Source organism: Xiphophorus maculatus, chromosome 23 (assembly GCF_002775205.1).
Source record: "Xiphophorus maculatus strain JP 163 A chromosome 23, X_maculatus-5.0-male, whole genome shotgun sequence".
Classification (NCBI taxonomy): Eukaryota; Metazoa; Chordata; class Actinopteri; order Cyprinodontiformes; family Poeciliidae; genus Xiphophorus; species Xiphophorus maculatus.
Window position 1 is genome coordinate 16,815,921 of NC_036465.1, and position 23,911 is coordinate 16,839,831.

The window sequence follows — 23,911 nt, forward strand, 5'->3', positions numbered from 1 at the left end:
TGAGTCTGGACATCAGCTGTGCTTTCAACCACCATCACATCAATAGAAACAGTGGCTGACAGAGAAGGTTCTCCATTATCAGAAACTAACACCAACAAGTGGTGAGTTTTCAGGTCATTGTCGCTCATTCTCCTCTTAGTCCTGATTTCTCCGGTGCTGATTCCGATTCTGAATAAGTTGTTTCCTTTTGACTCCGACAGGTGATAAGAAAGCAGCGCGTTGTATCCAGAATCTGCGTCCACAGCCCTGATCTTTGCCACAAAGTATCCAGATTCAGCAGAATAAGGGATGGTCTCACTGTTAACAGAGCCGTGCTCAGAATAAGGAGCTAAAATAGATGGATTATTATCATTTTCGTCGAGAATTAAAACATTAACTGTCACATTGCTGCTCAGTGGCGGAACACCAGAGTCTGTAGCCTGAACTTTAAACTGAAATGTTTTTAACTCCTCGTAGTTAAACGATTGCAGAATTATAATATCTCCTGTATTTGAGTTAATTGTTATCATCGAATTAATCTGCGTATTTTTGGGAGAATTAAGTAAACTGTACGTTGATTTAGCATTTTCATCCAAATCTGAATCAAACGTAGATAGTCTATGAATTGTTGTTCCAGTTTGGATGTTCTCTTTTACAAACACGTTAATTAGAGAACCAGGGAATCGAGGAGGATTGTCGTTTACATCAGAAACCTCAAGCGCAATTACTGCTGTTGTCGTAAGCTCAGGTGATCCCTCATCTGTTGCTTCAATTGATATATTATATTTAGAAATATTTTCTCTGTCAAGTGGTCCATCGACCAACAAAGAATAGTAATTTTTATAATTAGATTTTAATTTAAATGGAACAGAACCTGTTATCTTACAATTGATTTGACCATTTTTGCCTCTGTCTCTATCGGTGACTGTTACCATCGCAACAGCCGTGGCTATTTCAGCGTCCTCCTTTATTGGGCTCATCAGAGATGACACCAATATTTCCGGAGCATTGTCATTGACATCAATCACTTCGACTAAAACTTTACTATGTGCACTACGGGGTGTACTTCCTTTATCTCGTGCTTGAACACGGATTTCAAATGCTTGGTATTCCTCATAATCAATGTTGCCTTTAACTATAATCTCTCCGCTATTGTTATTTAGAGAAAATATTTCTTCAGGATTTAAACGCGCCCCCTCTGTGAAAGAATAAACGATCTGACCATTGACGCCTCCATCTAAATCAGTGGCACTCAGTGTTAATAAGGTTGTGCCCATATTTGCATTTTCAGTCACTTGTATTTTGTAAAGATTCTTACTAAATACGGGCGAATTGTCGTTTACGTCCAAAACGTTCACTTTTATCTGTAAAGCTCCTGCTTTAGCGGGTTTACCGCCGTCAACTGCAGTCAGAATCAGCTCGATCACAGGCTCTTTTTCGTGATCTAATGCTTTTTGCAATATTAATTCAGCAGAGACACTCTGGTCACCAGCGCTCTGTATATCTAATGAGAAATACTCATTTGTGTTTAACTTGTACGTCTTCACCGAATTACTTCCCACATCCGCATCATGAGCGACGGGGAGTGGATGTCTCTCCCCAACATACGAAGCTTCAGATATATCTATTGTAATCGCTTCCTCGAGAAAAAAGGGAGCGTTGTCATTAATATCATTTATCAACACCTCAATTCGATGGAGGCTGCGAGGGTTGCTCAATATGGCCTCGATGTTTAAAAAACATTTTGCCAGATTCGGACAAAGCTCCTCCCGGTCTATCCTTTCGCAGACGAAAATTACTCCAGATTCACGATTTATGTCAAAATAACGCTTTCGATACCCAGACGCCATCTGGAGGTCCGTGTTCTGGAGCTGCTGCACACTGAGGTTTAAGTCCTTCGCAACGTTTCCAACCACTCTGCCTTTGTCCACCTCTTCGGAAATGGTGTATGATATCTGAGCCACGGACCGATCAACGAGACAAAAAAGAGTGAAAATCAGGCTCCACATATTATCCCATCGTGTCCGAGCCGCCATCGCTTTTCATAAGAAGCCCTACACGTTCTGCTTTAGTGCTTAAAAAGCATGTTTTTTCTTTCATATATCCATTCTTGCAAAAGATCCTCACTCGTTACGGGCCTCGCTCATCTGCGAGGTGTTTTCACAAAGCAGCCTCTGATGATGACGTTGCTGCTTTGTCTTGAAAATGGGAGGAGTTTACAGCATATTAAACAGCTTTTTTTGCGCGGTCTCAAGCGACATCTTGTGTTCACTTAATTGTGCAACAAACTAATATTATTAGATTTTGGAAAACAAAATTATTGGAAAAAAATTCTGATTGGGCAAGTGCGCAGCAAAGTATGTACTGTTGGAATAGAGATCCTATTATAAAGATGCTAAGTTAGTGAGTTATGTATTTTAAAAGCCAAAAAGCAAACATGTTCCTGGTAAAACAAAACAAAAACATATCTGTTCAATAGCACGCAGAGTATTAGGTTGAACTACAGCATCAGCACCAAGAACAGCTCTTGACTCTCAACACAGACTACAGCTTAGAGGCACACATTAGTCAGAACCACGGACAGCGCATGGACAGAATTCCTGTGTCTTTCTGCCACTTATTTAACAAAACATATTTGTTGCGTATATATTCTCTTTTGTCATAGACTTTCTTAAACTCTGGCTAAGTAAAGGCTTCCTGAAACTTCACCAACATCTAATTTGAACATAAATTAAAATGTACAGAACGAAGCAGAACATGTAAATGTGCAGGTTTGGATCACTTTAAAACGTCTTCATTATGGTGAAATGGTGGTTATCATTGACATGTGATTAATTTGTTGAGTAAATCTACACTATTGCTTTATCAAAGGAAATTCTCATACCACAGCTGAAAAATATTCTGTACAGTTTAATCTTGTAGCTGATATGTACTGTATATAACAAATTACCTTTCAGCAAAATTAAAATTGACTCAACACATGTACATTTCTTACCTTGTCTTTGTTTGGTAAAGTCTGAGTTCTGGTAAAAGTGTCTGTTCCGTTGATACTGATCAGTTCAGCATCTACAGGTGGAAACGGTGCGGGGAAAACCACTACGTCACTCTTCAGTGTGTCTGAGCTGAAACACACGTCATACTGCTGAGTAGCTTTAGAGTAAGACCAGCTCCCGTCAGGGTGGGTGGTGATCATGGGGGCGCTGTACCTGCTGAAATCACTGTCTGTCCTGTGGCATCTGACAGCTATTAAACTGATGAGACTCAGCAGAAAGATCACAGACACTGACACAATGGCGATCAGTAGATACAAGTTCAAATCAGAGAAGTTGTCCTCCTTTATAGGCACATGTCTGAACTGAGTCTGGACATCAGCTGTGCTTTCAACCACCATCACATCAATAGAAACAGTGGCTGACAGAGAAGGTTCTCCATTATCAGAAACTAACACCAACAAGTGGTGAGTTTTCAGGTCATTGTCGCTCATTCTCCTCTTAGTCCTGATTTCTCCGGTGCTGGTTCCGATTCTAAACAAATTGTTTCCTTTTGACTCCGACAGGTGATAAGAAAGCAGCGCGTTGTATCCAGAATCTGCGTCCACAGCCCTGATCTTTGCTACAAAGTATCCAGATTCAGCAGAATAAGGGATGGTCTCAGTGTTAACAGAGCCGTGCTCAGAATAAGGAGCTAGAATAGTTGGATTATTATCATTCTCGTCCAGGATTAAAACGTTTACTGTAACGTTGCTGCTGAGTGGAGGATTACCAGAATCTGTGGCCTTAACTTTAAACTGAAAGGTTTTTACTTCCTCATAATTAAAAGACTGTAGGCTCATTATATCTCCAGATTCAGAATTAATACTAATCATTGGGGTGAAATGCTGTCCTTTACTGTTAGTTTCCAGAACCGAATAGCTCACCTGACCGTTTTTGTTGATGTCAACATCGACTGCTGTCACTGTTTTTATTATTGTACCCACTTTACTGTTTTCTTTCACATATATGTTTATGACAGGTTCCTGAAAGTCCGGCGCATTGTCATTTACATCAGAGACAAAAACAGCAACAAGGCTGGTGTTTGAGAGAGGAGGTTGCCCCTCATCTGAAGCTAATATTATTACATTGTACTGAGAAGTCACCTCTCTGTCTAAATGTCCATCAACAACCAACGAGTAATAGTTTTTATAGTTTTTCTCAAGTTTGAAAGGAACTGTGTTTACAATCTTACAGGTAACTTCGCCATTTTTACCACTGTCTCTGTCTAGTACCGAAACAAGAGCAATAGCCGTACCGACGGCAGCGTCTTCCTTGACGCTACTCGTAAGTAACGTCACAGTGATTTCAGGGGCATTATCATTAACATCTATGACTTCAACCAGCACTTTACTGTGAGCAGACATGGGAGGCTGGCCTTTATCTCTTGCCTCCGCACGGATCTCAAAAGCTTTCTTTTCTTCATAGTCGATTTCACCTTTCACTGAAATGACTCCCGTTACAGAGTCTATTTCGAAAATATCAAGAACATGATCTTGATCTTTACTGCGAAGAGAGAACACTATCTCACTGTTTGATCCTTCATCAGCGTCTGTGGCATTTAAAGTCAAGATTGCAGTGCCAACTGCGACGTTTTCTAGCACGTTAATCTTGTAAAGACTACTGCTAAAAATAGGTGCGTTATCGTTTATATCCAAGACATTTATTTCAATTTCTGATGTACCTGAATTTGCCGGAGAGCCCCCGTCGAATGCAGTTAACAGGAGTTTTATATTTGATTTTGTCTCTCGATCTAAGTTTTTTTGCAGCACTAGTTCTGGAGATATGCTCTCTCCTCTTTTGTGTGTGACGAGACTGAAGTATTCATTTGGACTGAGCTTGTAGCCGCTAACGCCATTTTTACCTCCGTCGGCGTCGCTTGCTTCCGACAAGGCTAATTTAAACCCGGGCGAGGTATTTTCTGCTACATCCAATAGTTGGGATTGCGCATTAAAAGTGGGAGAATGATCGTTGACATCTTTAATTTCTATCTCCACGCGGTACAACTTCAACGGGCTGTTTATTACAGCCTCCAAGCTAACAATGCATTTGGACTCATCTGCACACAGCTCCTCTCGATCTATCCTCTCATTAGTGATCAAAAATCCGGTCTTTAAATTTACCTCGAAGTATTTCCTTTTAGATGCAACAATTTGAAACAAGCGGGAGTCCAAATCCTGCACGTTCAAGTTAAGGTCCTTCGCAATATTTGCTATGTTAGTGCCTGGTTTTACCTCCTCTGAAACAGAATAAAACAGCTGTGTCGTCGCCGCTTCCTGGTAACAACCCAGCAGTCCCAGCAGAAAATGTGTAATAGCAGGTCTCCAGAAATTTGTTGATAACATAATTCCGTTTAATGTGATCAAGGTATAGTTCGCTTATATTTCATTTGCCTCAGAGAAAATCAAAATTCAAGGCGAAATCCGTGGCTTTGTTGAAATGTATTCCATAATGTCGTCCCGTCGGTTCCCAAATCTCTTTGTGCTGAAAATCGCAGCCAGCCTCCTTTTGCTCTACGAGGAGCGTTACCACTTCAGTGTTACGGTCTATAGCGTCGCTTTGTGGTGATCTCGCAAAACCACACTCATCAGAAAGAATAATAATAAAAAATGACTAACTCGAATAAAAATAAATAAAGATTCTACTGAAGGTCACAAGTTACATTCCGATGCAGGAAAGGTTTTTGAAAGGTGTTAATTATTACTAATATTATTGTACTCTTTACACAGAAAGAAAGGAGGGGGGGGGGGGGGGGGGGTGCGTGTAAAAAATATTTATAAAGCGTTATTAAAAGCGTCACTACACGGCATGAATATTTAACGGCAAGAAAAAATAAATAAATGCTTTTTACTTTATATACAAAAAACAACAAGATGTCAGAATTTAATTTCAAGGAAATTGTCGCCAACGAGAAAACGTGTCAGAGCAAAGAAAATCGTATAGATTATGCTTTTGAAGATTTGTTTCTTTAAATTATTTAAGATCAATTATGTGTGTAGGCCTACTTTATGTTATTATACGGTATACACAATTGAACAATGCTAATTTCATCAAGCGTGGATTTGACACAAAATATCTAGTCAATGTATGAGCGCAAGTAACATACATTTGAACATAAAGAAATCAGCGACGTGGAAAGTGGAGTTCAGTTCTGCAAGCAGTAACAAACATAACATTTCTGTTTTTCTTTTTGAGGATCATGCAAGACATGCATGATCCTCATCGATGTAAGCATTACCCATAACTTTGGTAACAACAACAAAATTTGAATTTTAAAATAAACCTTACCTTATCTGTGTTTGGTAAAGTCTGAGTTCTGGTAAAAGTATCATTCCCATTAATACTGATCAGTTCAGCATCTACAGGCGGAAACGGTGCGGGGAAAACCACTACGTCACTCTTCAGTGTGTCTGAGCTGAAACACACGTCATACTGCTGAGTAGCTTTAGAGTAAGACCAGCTCCCGTCAGGGTGGGTGGTGATCATGGGGGCGCTGTACCTGCTGAAATCACTGTCTGTCCTGTGGCATCTGACAGCTATTAAACTGATGAGACTCAGCAGAAAGATCACAGACACTGACACGATGGCGATCAGTAGATACAAGTTCAAATCAGAGAAGTTGTCCTCCTTTATAGGCACATGTCTGAACTGAGTCTGGACATCAGCTGTGCTTTCAACCACCATCACATCAATAGAAACAGTGGCTGACAGAGAAGGTTCTCCATTATCAGAAACTAACACCAACAAGTGGTGAGTTTTCAGGTCATTGTCGCTCATTCTCCTCTTAGTCCTGATTTCTCCGGTGCTGGTTCCGATCCTGAACAGGTTGTTTCCTTTTGGCTCCGACAGGTGATAAGAAAGCAGCGCATTGTATCCAGAATCTGCGTCCACAGCCCTGATCTTTGCTACAAAGTATCCAGATTCAGCAGAATAAGGGATGGTCTCACTGTTAACAGAGCCGTGCTCAGAATAAGGAGCTAAAATAGTTGGATTATTATCATTTTCATCCAAGATAAAAACATTAACAGTCACGTTGCTTCTGAGCGGAGGAACACCAGAGTCTGTAGCCTGAACTTTAAACTGAAATGTTTTCATCTCTTCATAATTAAAAGTCTGTAGACTTACTATTTTTCCTGTTTCTGAGTTAACGTCAATCATTGTTGACAGCGGTACAATGTTATTGTTACTGATTATGGAGTAGCTCACCATGCTGTTTTCACTAGCATCAGCATCAGTTGCATATACTGCTTTTAAAACCGTCCCAACTGGACTATTTTCCCGCACATACATATTAATTACAGCCTCAGAAAACTGAGGCGCGTTATCGTTTACGTCGGAAACTTGAATCGAAACAACACTTGTTTTAGACAGCGGAGGGCTCCCTTCATCTGTAGCTTTAATTGTAATGTTATACTGAGAAATTATTTCTCTATCTAGAGCGTGACTTAAAACCAGAGTATAATAATTTTTGTAATTTGTCTCTAATTTAAAGGGAACGTTGTTCGAAATCTCACATTTCACTTCGCCATTTTTGCCACCGTCTCTATCGAGAACTGAGACAAGTGCAACTGCAGTGCCTATTTCAGCGTCCTCTTTGACACTACGGAGCAGTGACGTGACAGTGATGTCAGGCGCATTGTCATTTACATCCACCACCTCCACCAGGACTTTACACTGAGCTGTTAGCGGAGGATTGCCTTTGTCTGCAGCCTGCACGCGAATCTCAAAAGACGGATTTAATTCAAAGTCTATATTCTCTTTAACTGTTAATACCCCCGTGTCGCTATCAATTTCAAAGATTTCTAAAACGTGGTCCTGATCGTTTGAATTCAATGAATATACAATTTCTTTGTTCAATCCCTGGTCGGCATCAGTCGCAGTCACCTCGACTAAAGTCATTCCGAGGGGTGCATTTTCTGTAATGCTTGTTTTATACAGTGTTTTGATAAAAGTGGGAATATTATCGTTTATATCAAGGACACGAATAATAATTTCTGATGTGCCTGATTTCACTGGTGTCCCTCCGTCTATTGCTGTCAGCGTAAGTTTAATTATTTCCTGCTTCTCACGATCTAAGGCTTTCTGAAGGACTAACTCCGCTGACACACTCTCACCTTTGTGTACTTTTAAAGAAAAATACTCGCTAGGCTTTAGCTTATAGGTGCTTATACCGTTTTTCCCCACATCAGCATCATATGCGGACAACAGAGGAAATGTTGTTCCTGGCAAAATGCTCTCCGCTATGTTGATAGTTTGAGATTTCGTACTAAAAACAGGCGCGTTATCATTTACATCTAGAACAATGACTTCAATCTGATAAAGTTTGAGTGGATTGTTAATCACAGCTTCTACATTTATGGCGCATGCTGTCGCCTTCGCACAAAGAAGTTCTCTGTCGATTCTCTCACTGACGTAAAGAAATCCTGACTTTAAATTGACATCAAAATACTTTGTCTTTGATCCGGCAACTGTCTGGAACATACGCGACTCCAAATCCTGCACATTAATGTTGAGATCCTTCGCCAAATTGCCAACTGAAGTCCCGGGGTTTACCTCTTCCTGCACAGAGTAAGAAAGCTGCCCAGACACGGCTCCACTGTTATGCTCCACGGAAACAAACAGCAGATATATTCCAAAGGAGATCACTCCTCTCAGAGGATCCATAGTTCCGCCCAGCGATAACAAAACATAGATCCGTACAAAACCCTTGATTCATATGGAGAGGGAATATTTTTACAGACGCGAACACAAAATGTAGCTGTCTTTCACTGCGTCTAAGCCTCACAATGTACCGATAAAAATGGATGCTCTGAACATGGGAGGTGCCTTTTCAAATCAACGATCCCCGTCGGTGTTACGGTCTTGACTGTCGCCTCATGGACGTTTGGGGGAACTGCATCAAACCAACAAAACTCAGTTAAAATACTTGTTTTAAAATGCATTTACTCATATAGGTATATGAATCGAAATGAATGTTTTGCTTGTATATAATGTGAAATTTATTTTTTACGATGTAGGAGTATGCAAACAATAATTCACCATTGTGAAAACAGCAATTAGCGAGGCGCAAGGTGACATTCATTGGCATGGGGAGAAGAGATAATAATATTCCAATATGCTGCAAATCATACATGTATAATTATGCATCAGTAGATTGAGCCACAGTATAAAAGCAAACCACGATTTGAAGTGTTTATTGCAACACATTCTCACTCCCGACTCGTCACATATTGACGACTTGGGAAGGTCACATGTTTTACGTGAATTTTTGACGCGAAGGGTTCTCCTAACCGCTGCCGAACCTTCAAAACCCAACCATTTGGTTAGGTTAAGGGCAAAAATTACGGTAAGGCATAGTGTAAAACCCCTCGCCTCACATATTGACTCGAAAGGTGTACCCTGCGCGTCAACGTGTGACGAGGACGAACCGTCCCATGCGTAAACATATGACGAGTTGGGAGTGAGAATGGGTTGTTTGTTGACACTTCATATTTAACTTTTCATCAGCCTTACCGAGAAAATCAAATTCAATAAATAGGCTGCTCAGTAATGCTTTCCTTCCTAAATATAATTATAGACCAACATTTTCTTTTGTTCGTAAAACGTATTTAATACCAAACATCGCACGCCAGAGATTTGAATACAACCACTAAAACTGTAATAACGGAAATTTAAAAATACAGCTACGTTAAAAAACAACGAAAAAGCATGCAAAAAAAAATAAAAACGTGAAGATGTGAATTGATGTTATACGTACATAAGGGTGGAAGAAGGCGGTGTTATATTCTTACCTTTTCCTTATTAGGTAAAGTCTGAGTTCTGGTAAAAGTATCATTCCCATTAATACTGATCAGTTCAGCATCTACAGGTGGAAACGGGGCGGGGAAAACCACTACGTCACTCTTCAGTGTGTCTGAGCTGAAACACACGTCATACTGCTGAGTAGCTTTAGAGTAAGACCAGCTCCCGTCAGGGTGGGTGGTGATCATGGGGGCGCTGTACCTGCTGAAATCACTGTCTGTCCTGTGGCATCTGACAGCTATTAAACTGATGAGACTCAGCAGAAAGATCACAGACACTGACACGATGGCGATCAGTAGATACAAGTTCAAATCAGAGAAGTTGTCCTCCTTTATAGGCACATGTCTGAACTGAGTCTGGACATCAGCTGTGCTTTCAACCACCATCACATCAATAGAAACAGTGGCTGACAGAGAAGGTTCTCCATTATCAGAAACTAACACCAACAAGTGGTGAGTTTTCAGGTCATTGTCGCTCATTCTCCTCTTAGTCCTGATTTCTCCGCTGCTGGTTCCGATCCTGAACAGGTTGTTTCCTTTTGGCTCCGACAGGTGATAAGAAAGCAGCGCGTTGTATCCAGAATCTGCGTCCACAGCCCTGATCTTTGCTACAAAGTATCCAGATTCAGCAGAATAAGGGATGGTCTCACTGTTAACAGAGCCGTGCTCAGAATAAGGAGCTAAAATAGTTGGATTATTATCATTTTCATCGAGGATTAAAATATTAACAGTCACGTTGCTGGTGAGTGGAGGAACACCAGCGTCTGTAGCCTGAACTTTAAACTGAAACGATTTCAACTCCTCGTAATTAAAAGACTGCAGACTGATTATATCACCTGTTTCTGAGTTTATGTTGATCATCGATCTGAGTGGCATCGGGTTATTATTGTCAATTAAAAGTGAGTAGCTTATTTGACCATTTTGATCAGTGTCTGCATCAACTGCTGACACTGCTTTAATAACTGCTCCAATTTGACTGTTTTCTTTTATGAAGACATTTGTAGCGGCCTCTGGGAAACTTGGTTTGTTATCATTTACATCAGAGACGTGCACAAGAATGACACTGGTGCTGGAGAGAGAAGGACTCCCCTCATCTCTAACACTGATGCAAATTTTATAGTGAGCCGCTGTTTCTCTGTCAAGCGCTCCATCAACAATTAAGGAATAGTAATTCTTATAATTAGCTTCTAATTTGAACGGAACATTATTGGAAATTTCACAGTTAACCATTCCATTCCTCCCGCTGTCTTTATCAAATACAGAAACAAGAGCTATCGCGGTGCCAACGGGCGCATCTTCTCTCACTGTATTTAAAAGCGACGTCACTGTAATTTCAGGCGCGTTGTCATTCACGTCTAAAATTTCAATCAGTAATTTTGCGTTTGATGTGAGAGGAGAGTTTGCACTATCACTGGCTTGCACTTGAATCTCAAAAGCATTGTTCTCCTCAAAGTCTATGTTGTTTTTGTTCGTTATTGTGCCATTTTGTTCGTTTATCGTAAACAAGCTCGTTTGTTTACCTTCGTCTATTTCAATCAATGAATACAATATTCGGCCATTTTGTCCTGCATCTAAGTCCGTAGCGTTTAGAGTAATTATTGGTGTCCCGATTTTAACGTTCTCATACACACTGGCTTTGTAAAGTTTTTGACTAAAAACTGGGTGATTATCATTAACATCCAGCACATTTACTACAATAGTCATACTTCCTGATTTAGCTGGTGTTCCCCCATCAATGGCAGTCAGCGTGAGTCGTATTACAGACTGCTTTTCTCTATCTAGCACTTTCTGTAGGACTAGTTCGACAATCATATTCTGTCCCTTATGCGTATTCAGAGAAAAATACTCATTTTGACTGAGCTTGTATGCATTAACAGAGTTCTTCCCTACGTCTGCATCGTGAGCCCGTTTCAGCAGGAATTTAGCTCCCGCTGCTGTGCTTTCTGTAATATTAATCGTCTGCGACAGGCTGGGAAATGATGGCGAGTTATCATTGACATCTAAAACAACAACTTCTATACGGTACAGCTTCAAAGGGTTATTTATGACTGCTTCTACTCCGAGTGAACATTTTGACTCATCACCACAGAGCTGCTCTCGGTCGATTCTTTCATTTACATAAAGAGAACCAGTCTTCACGTTTACCTCGAAGTATTTTTTCTTAGATCCAGCAACAATCTGAAACATCCGCGTTTCCAACTCTTGGGTATTAATGTTCAGATCTTTCGCTATGTTTCCCAAAACAGTTCCAATGTTTGACTCCTCTGCGACGGTGTAAGTGAGCTGTCCAGATACAGCGTCCGAATAACAGTTCAGCAGCGTGAGCAAGAAATAAATCCATATCGAGCTCGGTCTATCCAATAGATGCATAATTCTAGACGTATGACAAAGCGGACGGACAAATCAGGACAACATCTTGCAGTACTGTATAAAAAAAGCACAAGATAGGAATCAGAAAGCAACTGTTCCGAATGGAAACGCCACCATGTTCGCAACAGACGACGACCGTCCTTTGTCTCGAGACCTCTTTGTAACAGAGCAAAGACGAATCGTTCACTGAATCTGGGAGGAGTCCTGAATCAGTTCATATAAATGCTGCGGTCTGCACTGTCCTCTGTTGGAGCCTTACTGGAAATATCTACCCTTAAGAATTTGGTGAACAAATAGCATAAAACGGCATTTACCTGTGCAATATTTTTATTTATTTTATGTATTTATTTATTTATTTATTTATTAATTTATTTATTTATTTATTTATTTATATATTTATTTATTTACAATTCCAGATAGAAATCTATTTGGAAAATTAAATAAAAAAACAATTATTAAGACAAATTAATCGATTAGACATCGTAGATGGACAACATAAACTGAAAAAAAATACACTTTGTGTACTTTTAGAATAAATATGCTAGTGAACATTTCTACACATATTACGAAAAATAATGTAAAAATAAATATGTTTAAGGTTTTTTTAGATAACGTGGAAAAGAGATTGTTGATGAATATAGTTTCAGAACCATGGAGAGCGGTAACATGCATTTGTCAATTAATGTTACACACACACACAAACAAATAACTGACTTCTTCACAAACCCTATCTAATAAATTTTTTATGAGATTGAAAAAATATCATCAGCTGGTCTGTAAAAATATGATGCAGAAGGATTTATTGCAGCTATATAGAAAAAAGGCATACGCAAGCCAGCATATTTTGACATGTTGAATTAGAGGGTAACAAATAATTTAACAATATGCTTACCTTCTCTTTGCTTGGTAAAGTCTGAGTTCTGGTAAAAGTATCATTTCCATTAATACTGATCAGTTCAGCATCTACAGGTGGAAACGGTGCGGGGAAAACCACTACGTCACTCTTCAGTGTGTCTGAGCTGAAACACACGTCATACTGCTGAGTAGCTTTAGAGTAAGACCAGCTCCCGTCAGGGTGGGTGGTGATCATGGGGGCGCTGTACCTGCTGAAATCATTGTCTGTCCTGTGGCATCTGACAGCTATTAAACTGATGAGACTCAGCAGAAAGATCACAGACACTGACACGATGGCGATCAGTAGATACAAGTTCAAATCAGAGAAGTTGTCCTCCTTTATAGGCACATGTCTGAACTGAGTCTGGACATCAGCTGTGCTTTCAACCACCATCACATCAATAGAAACAGTGGCTGACAGAGAAGGTTCTCCATTATCAGAAACTAACACCAACAAGTGGTGAGTTTTCAGGTCATTGTCGCTCATTCTCCTCTTAGTCCTGATTTCTCCGCTGCTGGTTCCGATCCTGAACAGGTTGTTTCCTTTGGGCTCCGACAGGTGATAAGAAAGCAGCGCGTTGTATCCAGAATCTGCGTCCACAGCCCTGATCTTTGCTACAAAGTATCCAGATTCAGCAGAATAAGGGATGGTCTCACTGTTAACAGAGCCGTGCTCAGAATAAGGAGCTAAAATAGTTGGATTATTATCATTTTCATCGAGAATTAAAACATTAACTGTCACGTTGCTGCTGAGTGGAGGAACACCAGAGTCTGTAGCCTGAACTTTAAACTGAAATGTCTTCAGTTCCTCATAATTAAAAGACTGCAGACTAATTATATCACCTGTTTCTGAGTTTATGTTGATCATCGATCTGAGTGGCAGCTGGTTACTATCGTCAATTAAAAGTGAGTAGCTTATTTGACCATTTTGATCAGAGTCTGCATCAACTGCTGACACTTTTTTAATAACTGCCCCTGCTGGACTGTTTTCTTTTATAAAGACATGTATGGCGTTTTCTGTGAAATAAGGGTTATTATCATTTACATCAGAGACATTTACAAGAATGAAGCTGATACTGGAAAGAGATGGGTTGCCTTCATCTGTGGCTGTGATGCTGATATTATAATGAGCTGCTCTTTCTCTGTCCAGAGCTCCATCAACAACTAGAGAATAGTAATTCTTATAATTTAACTCTAATTTAAAAGGGACAGTGTTTGAAATTTTACAGTTAACAATGCCATTTTTACCGCTGTCCCTGTCAAATACTGAAACAAAAGCTATTGCGGTGCCAATGGATGCATCCTCTTTCACTCGATTTAACAGGGATGTCACTGTAATTTCAGGAGAATTGTCATTTACGTCAAGTACTTCTATCAGTAACTTTGCATGCGAGGTCATAGGAAATATTGCCCTATCACTGGCTTGTACTCTAATCTCAAAAGCATTATTCTCTTCAAAGTCAATATTCTTTATATTTCTGATTGTTCCAGATTTTCCGTCTATTGCAAAAAGCTCATTCAGTTTTCCTCTACCGATAGCACTCAGAGTGTACAACACCTGCCCATTCATGCCTGCATCTAAATCTGTAGCAGTCATTGCAATTATTGACGTGCCTATTGTGACATTTTCATACACGCTGGCTTTATACAGAGTTTTACTAAATTCTGGGGCGTTATCGTTAATATCTAAAACATTTATTATCAAATCTATTGTTCCAGATCTAGCTGGCGTTCCCCCGTCCACAGCAGTTAGGCTAAGCTGTATAACATGTTTCTTTTCTCGGTCTAAAACTTTCTGAAGTACCAGTTCGGGTGTTTCACTTTCTCCCTTCTGCGTTTCCAGAGAGAAATGTTCATTTTGACTGAGCCTGTACGAGTGTACGGTGTTTTTTCCGACGTCTGCATCGTGAGCTGGATGCAGAGGAAATTTCGTGCCCACTGCTGTGTTCTCAGTGACGTTCAGCTCCACCGTCCTGCTAACAAAATCCGGGGAATTATCATTGACATCTAATATTGCTATCTCTATGCGATACAGTTTCAACGGGTTATTAATAATCACTTCAACATTAACAGCACATTTGGCCTCGTCACCGCAGAGCTTTTCTCGATCTATCCTCTCATTGACAAACAAGACTCCCGTCTTTAGATTCACCTCAAAATATTTCCTCTTTGCTCCAGCAACGATCTGGAACATACGAGGTTCCAGGTCCTGAACATTGAGGTTGAGATCTTTTGCAATGTTTCCGACAGCTGTCCCCGGATTTACCTCTTCAAACACGGAGTATGAAAGCTGTCCTGAAACCGCTTCCCAATAACAGTCCAGCAGCACAAAGACGAGGTGTATCCATACAGATCTCGATCTGGTCTTAAAATGCATTTTCCCAGTTAAAAAGAAAAAACGGCACCGCCAAAATGTCCTGGGTCATGTCACAACATCAACGGAAAGATCAAATCCACAAAAAGAAAAAAAAAATTGTGTTATTTTCAAGAAGAAATCGCCTAGGCGTCTTGATTCTTCGCCCTGTTTCTCTCTTTGTTTCAAAACGATAGAACATCATCAAGCTTTGAAACTGGGAGGAGTTGAGAAGCCGTAGTGGAAATTTAGATGTCACGGTCTATAATGTCCCCTCCTGGACAACGACGACAATTACAGCCAACACTGACACATAAATACCATCACCTATGTTGCGTACATTATTTACAAAAATCTAAAAGAAAGTGAATTTTAATTTATTCTCGGCAACTCATAGCTCGCATTACGAATTTTTATGTTTATTTTTCTGGAATGAATTGTCAGTCCTCATATTAATACAAAGTATATTAACTTTGACTTTGCATAAAAGATGCAGAGCTCCAACGAAGTTGTTCTCAAGACGGGAAGTTCAGGTTTTGCTCTGCTTACACCAAAACTAGAGATTCCTTTCAAATGCGTTGATGGAGGAATCCTCTTGACCAGCAGCATTTTTTATTTAATATAATATTTTACGAACTTAGAAAGATAACGTAATATTTCCCGCATCCATCAGATATAATAAAGTCAAAATATATAATTCATCTAATATCTTCTATTTAAAAAAAACATAGAAATATAATAATAGAGAAAGATAAAGAAAATATCTTAATTAAATTTACGTTAAAACAGATGTCCAATCGAGACTATGAAACATGACCGGAATCAGCGTGGGGACAAACACGGAATTGATATACAGTGAACCCTCGCTATTTCGCGGTTCACCTTTCGTGGTCTCGCTGCTTCGCGGATTTGCATCGTGCATTGTGTTCTGCATTCTGATTGGCTAAACAGTCTCTCCGCTTCTTCTCTACCTGTGTGTCAACAACTTTGCAGTTTAATATGTACACGTACGTAAAACAGGTTGCCATATTTAACATAATCGATGGTGGAATGTCGGTTTATAAGAATTATTTTGTCCAGAAGAAAAAAGAGCGACAACAGCTACCGATAACTATGTTCTCTCGAAAAAAACACACCTGCACCGCGGGCTTTAGAAGACAAAAGGAGCAGTGAAATACAGGTGAATCACTATTTGTCCAACTGCACTTTGTATGTTTTTTCATAATCATTTTTTTCCCGTTCTAATCCAATGACTCGGGTCGCGGTGGGGCGGTGCTGATCTCCGCAATTTGAAGCCTTCACTTCGTATTGATGATTAAAATTATTATTTTTCAGTATAGTAGTTATTTGTAAAAAAAAAAAAGAATATGTATTAAGAATATAAATTTATACAGTACTTTTATTTGTTAAAAAAATGCTTGGCCCTGTAAAAAGGTTTTGTTCTTTGTTTCAAATGTATTATGGAGTATTTCATTGTATAATAATTGTTAAAAAAAATAAAGGTTCCTACTTCGCGGATTTCGCTTATCTGTTCTAACCCCCGCGAAAAACGAGGGATCGCTGTAAAGAAATAACCCTAGATAGAGAGAGAATGGCGGTGTATCACGACATGTAGACAAGATGCAGTAAAAATGTAGCTGCAAAGCAGTTCTGCAGAAAATTACATAAGCAAAAGGCAAAATACAGCTAATGGAGCCTAGGCGAAAATTCAAGCTGGGAGACAAAACATACAGCCGATCCACATCATCCACTCACCACGCCCCCGCCGCAGCCAATCAGGACCGGTGCGCGCACTCGCTCATCAGCCGCGCTTTGAGCTCCTCCATCTCAAGGCTCCGCTCCACCACCAGTATTCGGACCGGGGGGGAGACTACCCTGAGCTTCACCTGAACCGATCACCTGCCCTTGGTGATCCTCAGCTCACAAGTCTTCCGCCGGGTTCGAGCGCGAAAGAACTTTGTATCATTAAATCTTCTAACTACTATTCTTTCTCTGTGTGAGTTTATCCAGATTGAATTGAACTGATGAGACTCAGCAGAAAGATCACAGGCTTGAATAGCAAAACTTATTTCCACAAAATAGAAATAGACATTAAAATAACTCAAGCTGCATTCTTACCTTGTCTGTGCTCGGTAAAGTCTGAGTTCTGGTAAAAGTGTCTCCTCCATTAATACTGATCAGTTCAGCATCTACAGGTGGAAACGGTGCGGGGAAAACCACTACGTCACTCTTCAGTGTGTCTGAGCTGAAACACACGTCATACTGCTGAGTAGCTTTAGAGTAAGACCAGCTCCCGTCAGGGTGGGTGGTGATCATGGGGGCGCTGTACCTGCTGAAATCACTGTCTGTCCTGTGGCATCTGACAGCTATTAAACTGATGAGACTCAGCAGAAAGATCACAGACACTGACACGATGGCGATCAGTAGATACAAGTTCAAATCAGAGAAGTTGTCCTCCTTTATAGGCACATGTCTGAACTGAGTCTGGACATCAGCTGTGCTTTCAACCACCATCACATCAATAGAAACAGTGGCTGACAGAGAAGGTTCTCCATTATCAGAAACTAACACCAACAAGTGGTGAGTTTTCAGGTCATTGTCGCTCATTCTCCTCTTAGTCCTGATTTCTCCGCTGCTGGTTCCGATCCTGAACAGGTTGTTTCCTTTGGGCTCCGACAGGTGATAAGAAAGCAGCGCGTTGTATCCAGAATCTGCGTCCACAGCCCTGATCTTTGCTACAAAGTATCCAGATTCAGCAGAATAAGGGATGGTCTCACTGTTAACAGAGCCGTGCTCAGAATAAGGAGCTAAAATATTTGGATTATTATCATTTTCATCAAGGATTAAAACATTAACTGTCACGTTGCTGCTTAATGGAGGAACACCAGCGTCTGTGGCTTGAATTTTAAAATGAAAGGTTTTCAGCTCCTCGTAGTTAAAAGACTGCAGACTGATTATTTCTCCTGTCTCTGAGTTGATGTTTATCATTGATCTTACAGACAGCTGGTTACTATAATCATGTAAAAGGGAATAACTAACTTGACCATTCCGATCAATGTCTGCATCCACTGCAGACACTTTTTTAATAACTGTTTCTGCTGGACTGTTTTCTTTTATAAAGATGATTATATTATCTTCTGTGAAATGAGGTTTGTTATCATTTACATCAGAGACATGAACAAGAACCACAGTTGTGCTGGAGAGAGGTGGGCTGCCCTCATCTTTAGCTGTGATGCTAATTTCATATTGTGGCACTTTTTCTCTGTCCAGAGCTCCATCCACGATTAAAGAATAGTAATTCCTATAGTTTGACTCTAGTTTAAAAGGAACATTATTGGAAATTTTGCAGTTCACTATAGCATTTTTACTGCTATCTTTATCAAGCACTGAAACAAGAGCAATCGCTGTGCCAATGGTTGCATCCTCTTTCACTGTATTTAACAATGTGGTAACTGTAATTTCAGGAGCGTTGTCGTTCACATCTAAAACTTCAATAAGCAATTTAGCATGCGAGGTGAGAGGTGAGTGGCCTTGATCTCTGACTTGTACTCTAAGTTCAAATGCATTATTCTCTTCAAAGTCTATATTCTTTTTATTTGTCACATATCCTGTATTTTCATCTATAGCAAAGAGATCTGTCTCTTTCCCACTTACCTCGCTGAATGAATAAATTAGTTGTGCATTTTGTCCTGCATCTAAATCTGTAGCATTTAGTCTTATTATTAATGTCTCTATTTTTACATTCTCGTACACCTTTGCTTTGTATAAAGCTTGACTGAATGCTGGAGGGTTGTCATTGTTGTCCAAAACATTTATTATTATCGTCATGCTACCTGATTTAGCTGGTGTTCCTCCATCAACGGCCGTCACTATGAACCGAATCAAAGACTGTTTTTCTCTATCTAGCATTTTCTGAAGCACCAGTTCTGGTGTTATTTTTTCTCCTTTTTGTGTTAGTAGAGAGAAATGTTCATTCTGACTCAGTCTGTAGGTACTCACTGAATTTTTTCCTACGTCTGCATCATGAGCTGAATGCAACGGGAATTTAGTGCCCGCTGCTGTACTTTCGCTAATGTTGATCATCTGAGACGTGCTGGTGAATGTGGGTGAATTATCATTTACGTCTAAAATTGCAATGTCCATGCGGTACAATTTCAGAGGATTGTTAATAACTGCCTCTACACTCATTGAACATTTTTCCCCATCACCGCACAGTTCCTCTCGATCTATTCTCTCGTTGACATAAAGGGAACCGGTCTTTAGATTTACCTCAAAATATTTTTTGTTCGATCCTGCAACGATCTGGAACAAACGGGGTTCTAAATCCCTGACATTTAGGTTGAGATCCTTGGCAATATTCGCGATCACAGTCCCGTGGTTTACCTCCTCTGACACGGAGTAAGAGAGCTGTCCTACAGCCGCTTCCCAGCAGCAAACCAGCAGCACAAAGACGAAGTAAATCCACAAAGACGCTGTTCTCCCCGGGAAAATCATGTTTCCACAAAAGAAAGGACACACAAATAAAAAAAGATTTTGATACGCCGTGAAAAAAAAAAAACAGTAGGTATTCGGGAATCTGTTAAAAAGGAAAGGCCGAAGCTCCACAAAATCGCCCTTTCGTTGTTGTGTTTCTACCCTCCTCTCTTTGTTTCAAACGCCAGAGAAACATCATCATCACCATCTGACTCTGGGAGGAGTCCGTGGAAATAAAAAGGAAATTCAGATGTAATGGTCTACAATGTCCCCGCGCGGACACCCGCGAAAATTACACCCAACTCCAAAAAAGCCTACGAGGTACAAACACCAGAATTTATCTTGTAAATATCTTGTTTCTTTTTTATGAATCGGCAAAACATTAAAATATGCTTAATCTATAATAGTGTTAATCTTGGCACTTGTCAACTCAGAAAAACCAGAAAATAATCACAAGACAGGCAAAAAAAATTCAAACATTCAATGAAATGTTTGAATATTTTTTCTCAGAGGAAATTATTTTTTTCCGTTTTGTTGAAACTTTAGGAGGCTCCTTTAAGTAGGATCGATACGGACTATGTTAACGAACGTAAAAAGTAATTTGAGTCCAAAAAGTCTAAACGGAAGAAAAAGTTCAATGTAATTCGATAAAAGTAATTTGGATGATCTCAGCTGTAATATGTTCAGGATTCCTGCAAGCTCGTGGAATTTTGCACCGTTTAGAATCGAAGTAATAAATATACAACTGCATTCAATTTTGATTTAAAAAAAATCCCATGCAGAGAGAAATTGTTTTTATCAGGTATCGAGACATGCTTAAATTAAAAATTTTTAAAAATAAGCAAAATGAACCATAATACAGGAAATAAAATATTTCCTAATGAGAACTACGGACAGAAACCGTGCAAGCAAACAACGAGTATTTATTTTTATTAGTACTGTTCAGTTCAGGTCAATTTAGTTGAATTCTATTTGAAAGGTTAATCGATAGTTTATATTCAATAACATTTTTAGCTAAATTTATAATCTTTAAAACAATCGGATATACACAGGAAATAAAAGCGATACAACAGGAAGTAACAAGAATTGAGCAACGATCTTACCTTGTCTGTGTTTGGTAAAGTCTGAGTTCTGGTAAAAGTATCATTCCCATTAATACTGATCAGTTCAGCATCTACAGGCGGAAACGATGCGGGGAAAACCACTACGTCACTCTTCAGTGTGTCTGAGCTGAAACACACGTCATACTGCTGAGTAGCTTTAGAGTAAGACCAGCTCCCGTCAGGGTGGGTGGTGATCATGGGGGCGCTGTACCTGCTGAAATCACTGTCTGTCCTGTGGCATCTGACAGCTATTAAATTGATGAGACTCAGCAGAAAGATCACAGACACTGACACGATGGCGATCAGTAGATACAAGTTCAAATCAGAGAAGTTGTCCTCCTTTATAGGCACATGTCTGAACTGAGTCTGGACATCAGCTGTGCTTTCAACCACCATCACATCAATAGAAACAGTGGCTGACAGAGAAGGTTCTCCATTATCAGAAACTAACACCAACAAGTGGTGAGTTTTCAGGTCATTGTCGCTCATTCTCCTCTTAGTCCTGATTTCTCCGCTGCTGGTTCCGATCCTGAACAGGTTGTTTCCTTTTGGCTCCGACAGGTGATAAGAAAGCAGCGCGTTGTATCCAGAATCTGCGTCCACAGCCCTGATCTTTGCTACAAAGTATCCAGATTCAGCAGAATAAGGGATGGTCTCACTGTTAACAGAGCCGTGCTCAGAATAAGGAGCTAAAATAGTTGGATTATTATCATTTTCATCGAGAATTAAAACATTAACTGTCACGTTGCTGCTCAGTGGAGGAACACCGGAGTCTGTAGCCTGAACTTTAAACTGAAACGTTTTCAGCTCCTCATAATTAAAGGACTGCAGACTGATTATATCTCCAGTCTGTGAGTTAATACTTAGCAAAGAACTAAGAGGCAGCGCGTTGCTGTTATCATGTAAAATTGAATAACTAATTTGACCATTTTGTGCAATGTCTGCATCCACTGCTGACACTTTTTTAATAACTTCTCCTGTTGCACTGTTTTCTTTTATGAAGATGTTTATAATGTCTTCCGTGAAATGAGGTTTGTTATCATTTACATCAGAGACGTGAACAATAATGACGCTGGTGCTTGAAAGAGGCGGGCTCCCTTCGTCTGTGGCTGTGATGCAAATATTATAGTAAGGTGCTCGTTCTCTGTCCAGAGCTCCATCCACAACTAAAGAATAGTAATTCTTATAGTTTGACTCTAGTTTAAAAGGGATGTTGTCTGCAATTTTACAGTTCACCATTCCATTTTTACTGCTATCTTTATCGAACGCAGAAACAAGAGCAATCGCGGTGCCAATGGATGAATCTTCTTTCACTGTATTTAATAGGGAGGTAACTGTAATTTCTGGAGCGTTGTCGTTCACATCTAGTACTTCAATAAGTAATTTAGCGTTTGAAGTCATAGGTGAGGAAGCTCCGTCACTGGCCTGGACTCGAATCTCAAATGCATTAGTCTCTTCATAGTCTATATTCTTCTTGTTTGTCACTGTTCCGGTATCTTCGTTAATTTCAAAGAGCTCAGTCTGTTTACCACGACCTACTTCGCTGAATGAATATGTTACGTGTCCATTTTTCCCCGCATCTAAATCGGTAGCATTTAAACTTATGATTGGCGTACCGAGCTTCACGTTTTCATACACTCTGGCTTTGTACAGAGTTTGACTGAAAACAGGGGCGTTATCATTAATATCCAACACATTTACGATAACCACCATGGAGCCTGATTTTGCAGGCGTTCCTCCGTCCAAAGCCGTCAGTAGGAGCCGAACCGCAGACAGCTTTTCTCTGTCTAACACTTTCTGAATTACAAGTTCAGGCGTTGCACTCTCTCCTTTTTGCATTGCTAGAGAAAAGTGTTCATTCTGACTAAGTCTGTAGGTTTGTACTGTATTTTTGCCAATGTCCGCATCATGGGCGGGATGCAGCGGAAATTTAGTTCCTGCTGCCGTGCTTTCACTGATGTTAATCATTTGACGACCAATAAGAAAACTAGGAGAATTATCATTTACGTCTAGAATTAGAATTTCAATGCGATGCAATTTCAGAGGATTATTAAGAACTGCTTCTACACTTATTGAGCATTTTGCTTCATCACCGCACAGTTCCTCTCGATCTATTCTCTCATTGACATAAAGAGCACCGGTCTTTAGATTTACCTCAACATATTTTTTCTTCGATCCTGCAACGATTTGGAACAAACGAGTGTCCAGATCCTTAACATTTAGGTTGAGATCTTTGGCAATATTTCCGATCACGGTCCCTTGGTTTACCTCCTCTGACACGGAGTAAGAAATCTGTCCTAGAGTCGCTTCCCAGCAGCAAACCAGCAGCACAAAGACGAAGTAAATCCACACAGAGCTTGTCCTCCCCGGAAGAATCATGTTGCCATAAATGCATGGAAAACATATATTCAAAATCCTTCTGTGAAAATGCAAAGTAATTGAGGCAATCCTCCTCGAGAATTAAATAGCAAAAACTATGTAAACACCTTGACAAAAACCCCGTGATTGCGGCAGCGTTGGTCTTTTTTAAGCTTCTCTTCCCTTTGTTTCGAACGTAGAAGAAACGTCATCTGAGTCTGGGAGGAGTTCCGTTAAATCAGAAATGCATTTCAGATGTGACGGTCTACAATGTCCCCCTGTGGTCAAGTGCAAAACCTACACCCTGTGGCAAACATTTAATTTCAACCTTACACCATGCGGTACAAAAGTCTTTTTTTAAATAAAGTGACTTTATTGAATAACTTTTTTTTTCAAGATCCATAAGAGTTCTTTAATATTTTCTTCTCTCTACGATCGTCTATGTTTGGAAGAGATTCTGCAATATGGGACTTCTAATAAGCAAAAAAAGTGTTGAATTACAAATTATCAAACTGAAAGAAAATCCACATTATACTATACAGTATTGTTTAT

General features: G+C 39.9%; 2 protein-coding genes across 2 annotated transcripts; both read right to left on the bottom strand.

Annotated features, from left to right (window-relative positions):
- Window positions 1–9,787: 9,787 nt before the first annotated feature.
- On the bottom strand, window positions 9,788–12,325 carry LOC106699709 (protocadherin alpha-10-like). Its single transcript, XM_023328476.1, has one exon. The coding sequence runs from the start codon at window positions 12,176–12,178 to the stop codon at window positions 9,788–9,790; it is 2,391 nt and encodes a 796-aa protein (XP_023184244.1). The 5' UTR covers window positions 12,179–12,325.
- LOC102226038 (protocadherin beta-17-like) lies at window positions 12,212–23,541 on the bottom strand. The gene is made up of 5 exons (XM_023329065.1): window positions 21,002–23,541; window positions 17,544–18,218; window positions 17,208–17,311; window positions 13,071–13,728; window positions 12,212–12,232 (listed from the first exon to the last, which is right to left on the bottom strand). Exons 1-5 carry the CDS (start codon window positions 23,378–23,380, stop codon window positions 12,212–12,214), a joined length of 3,837 nt encoding a protein of 1,278 aa, XP_023184833.1. The 5' UTR covers window positions 23,381–23,541.
- Between the last annotated feature and the right edge of the window lie 370 nt (window positions 23,542–23,911).

Bases quoted from the DNA above. Each gene is read 5' to 3' on its own strand.
- LOC106699709 (XM_023328476.1), bottom strand. From the start codon at position 12,178: ATGCATCTATTGGATAGACCGAGCTCGATATGGATTTATTTCTTGCTC.
- LOC102226038 (XM_023329065.1), bottom strand. From the start codon at position 23,380: ATGATTCTTCCGGGGAGGACAAGCTCTGTGTGGATTTACTTCGTCTTT. The intron at 13,729-17,207 runs GTCCTGATTGGC...CTCTGTTAACAG, and splicing joins ATGAGCGAGTGCGCGCACCG to TGAGACCATCCCTTATTCTG. The intron at 12,233-13,070 runs GTAAGCATATTG...TTTTTTATACAG, and splicing joins CTTTACCAAGCAAAGAGAAG to TACTGCAAGATGTTGTCCTG.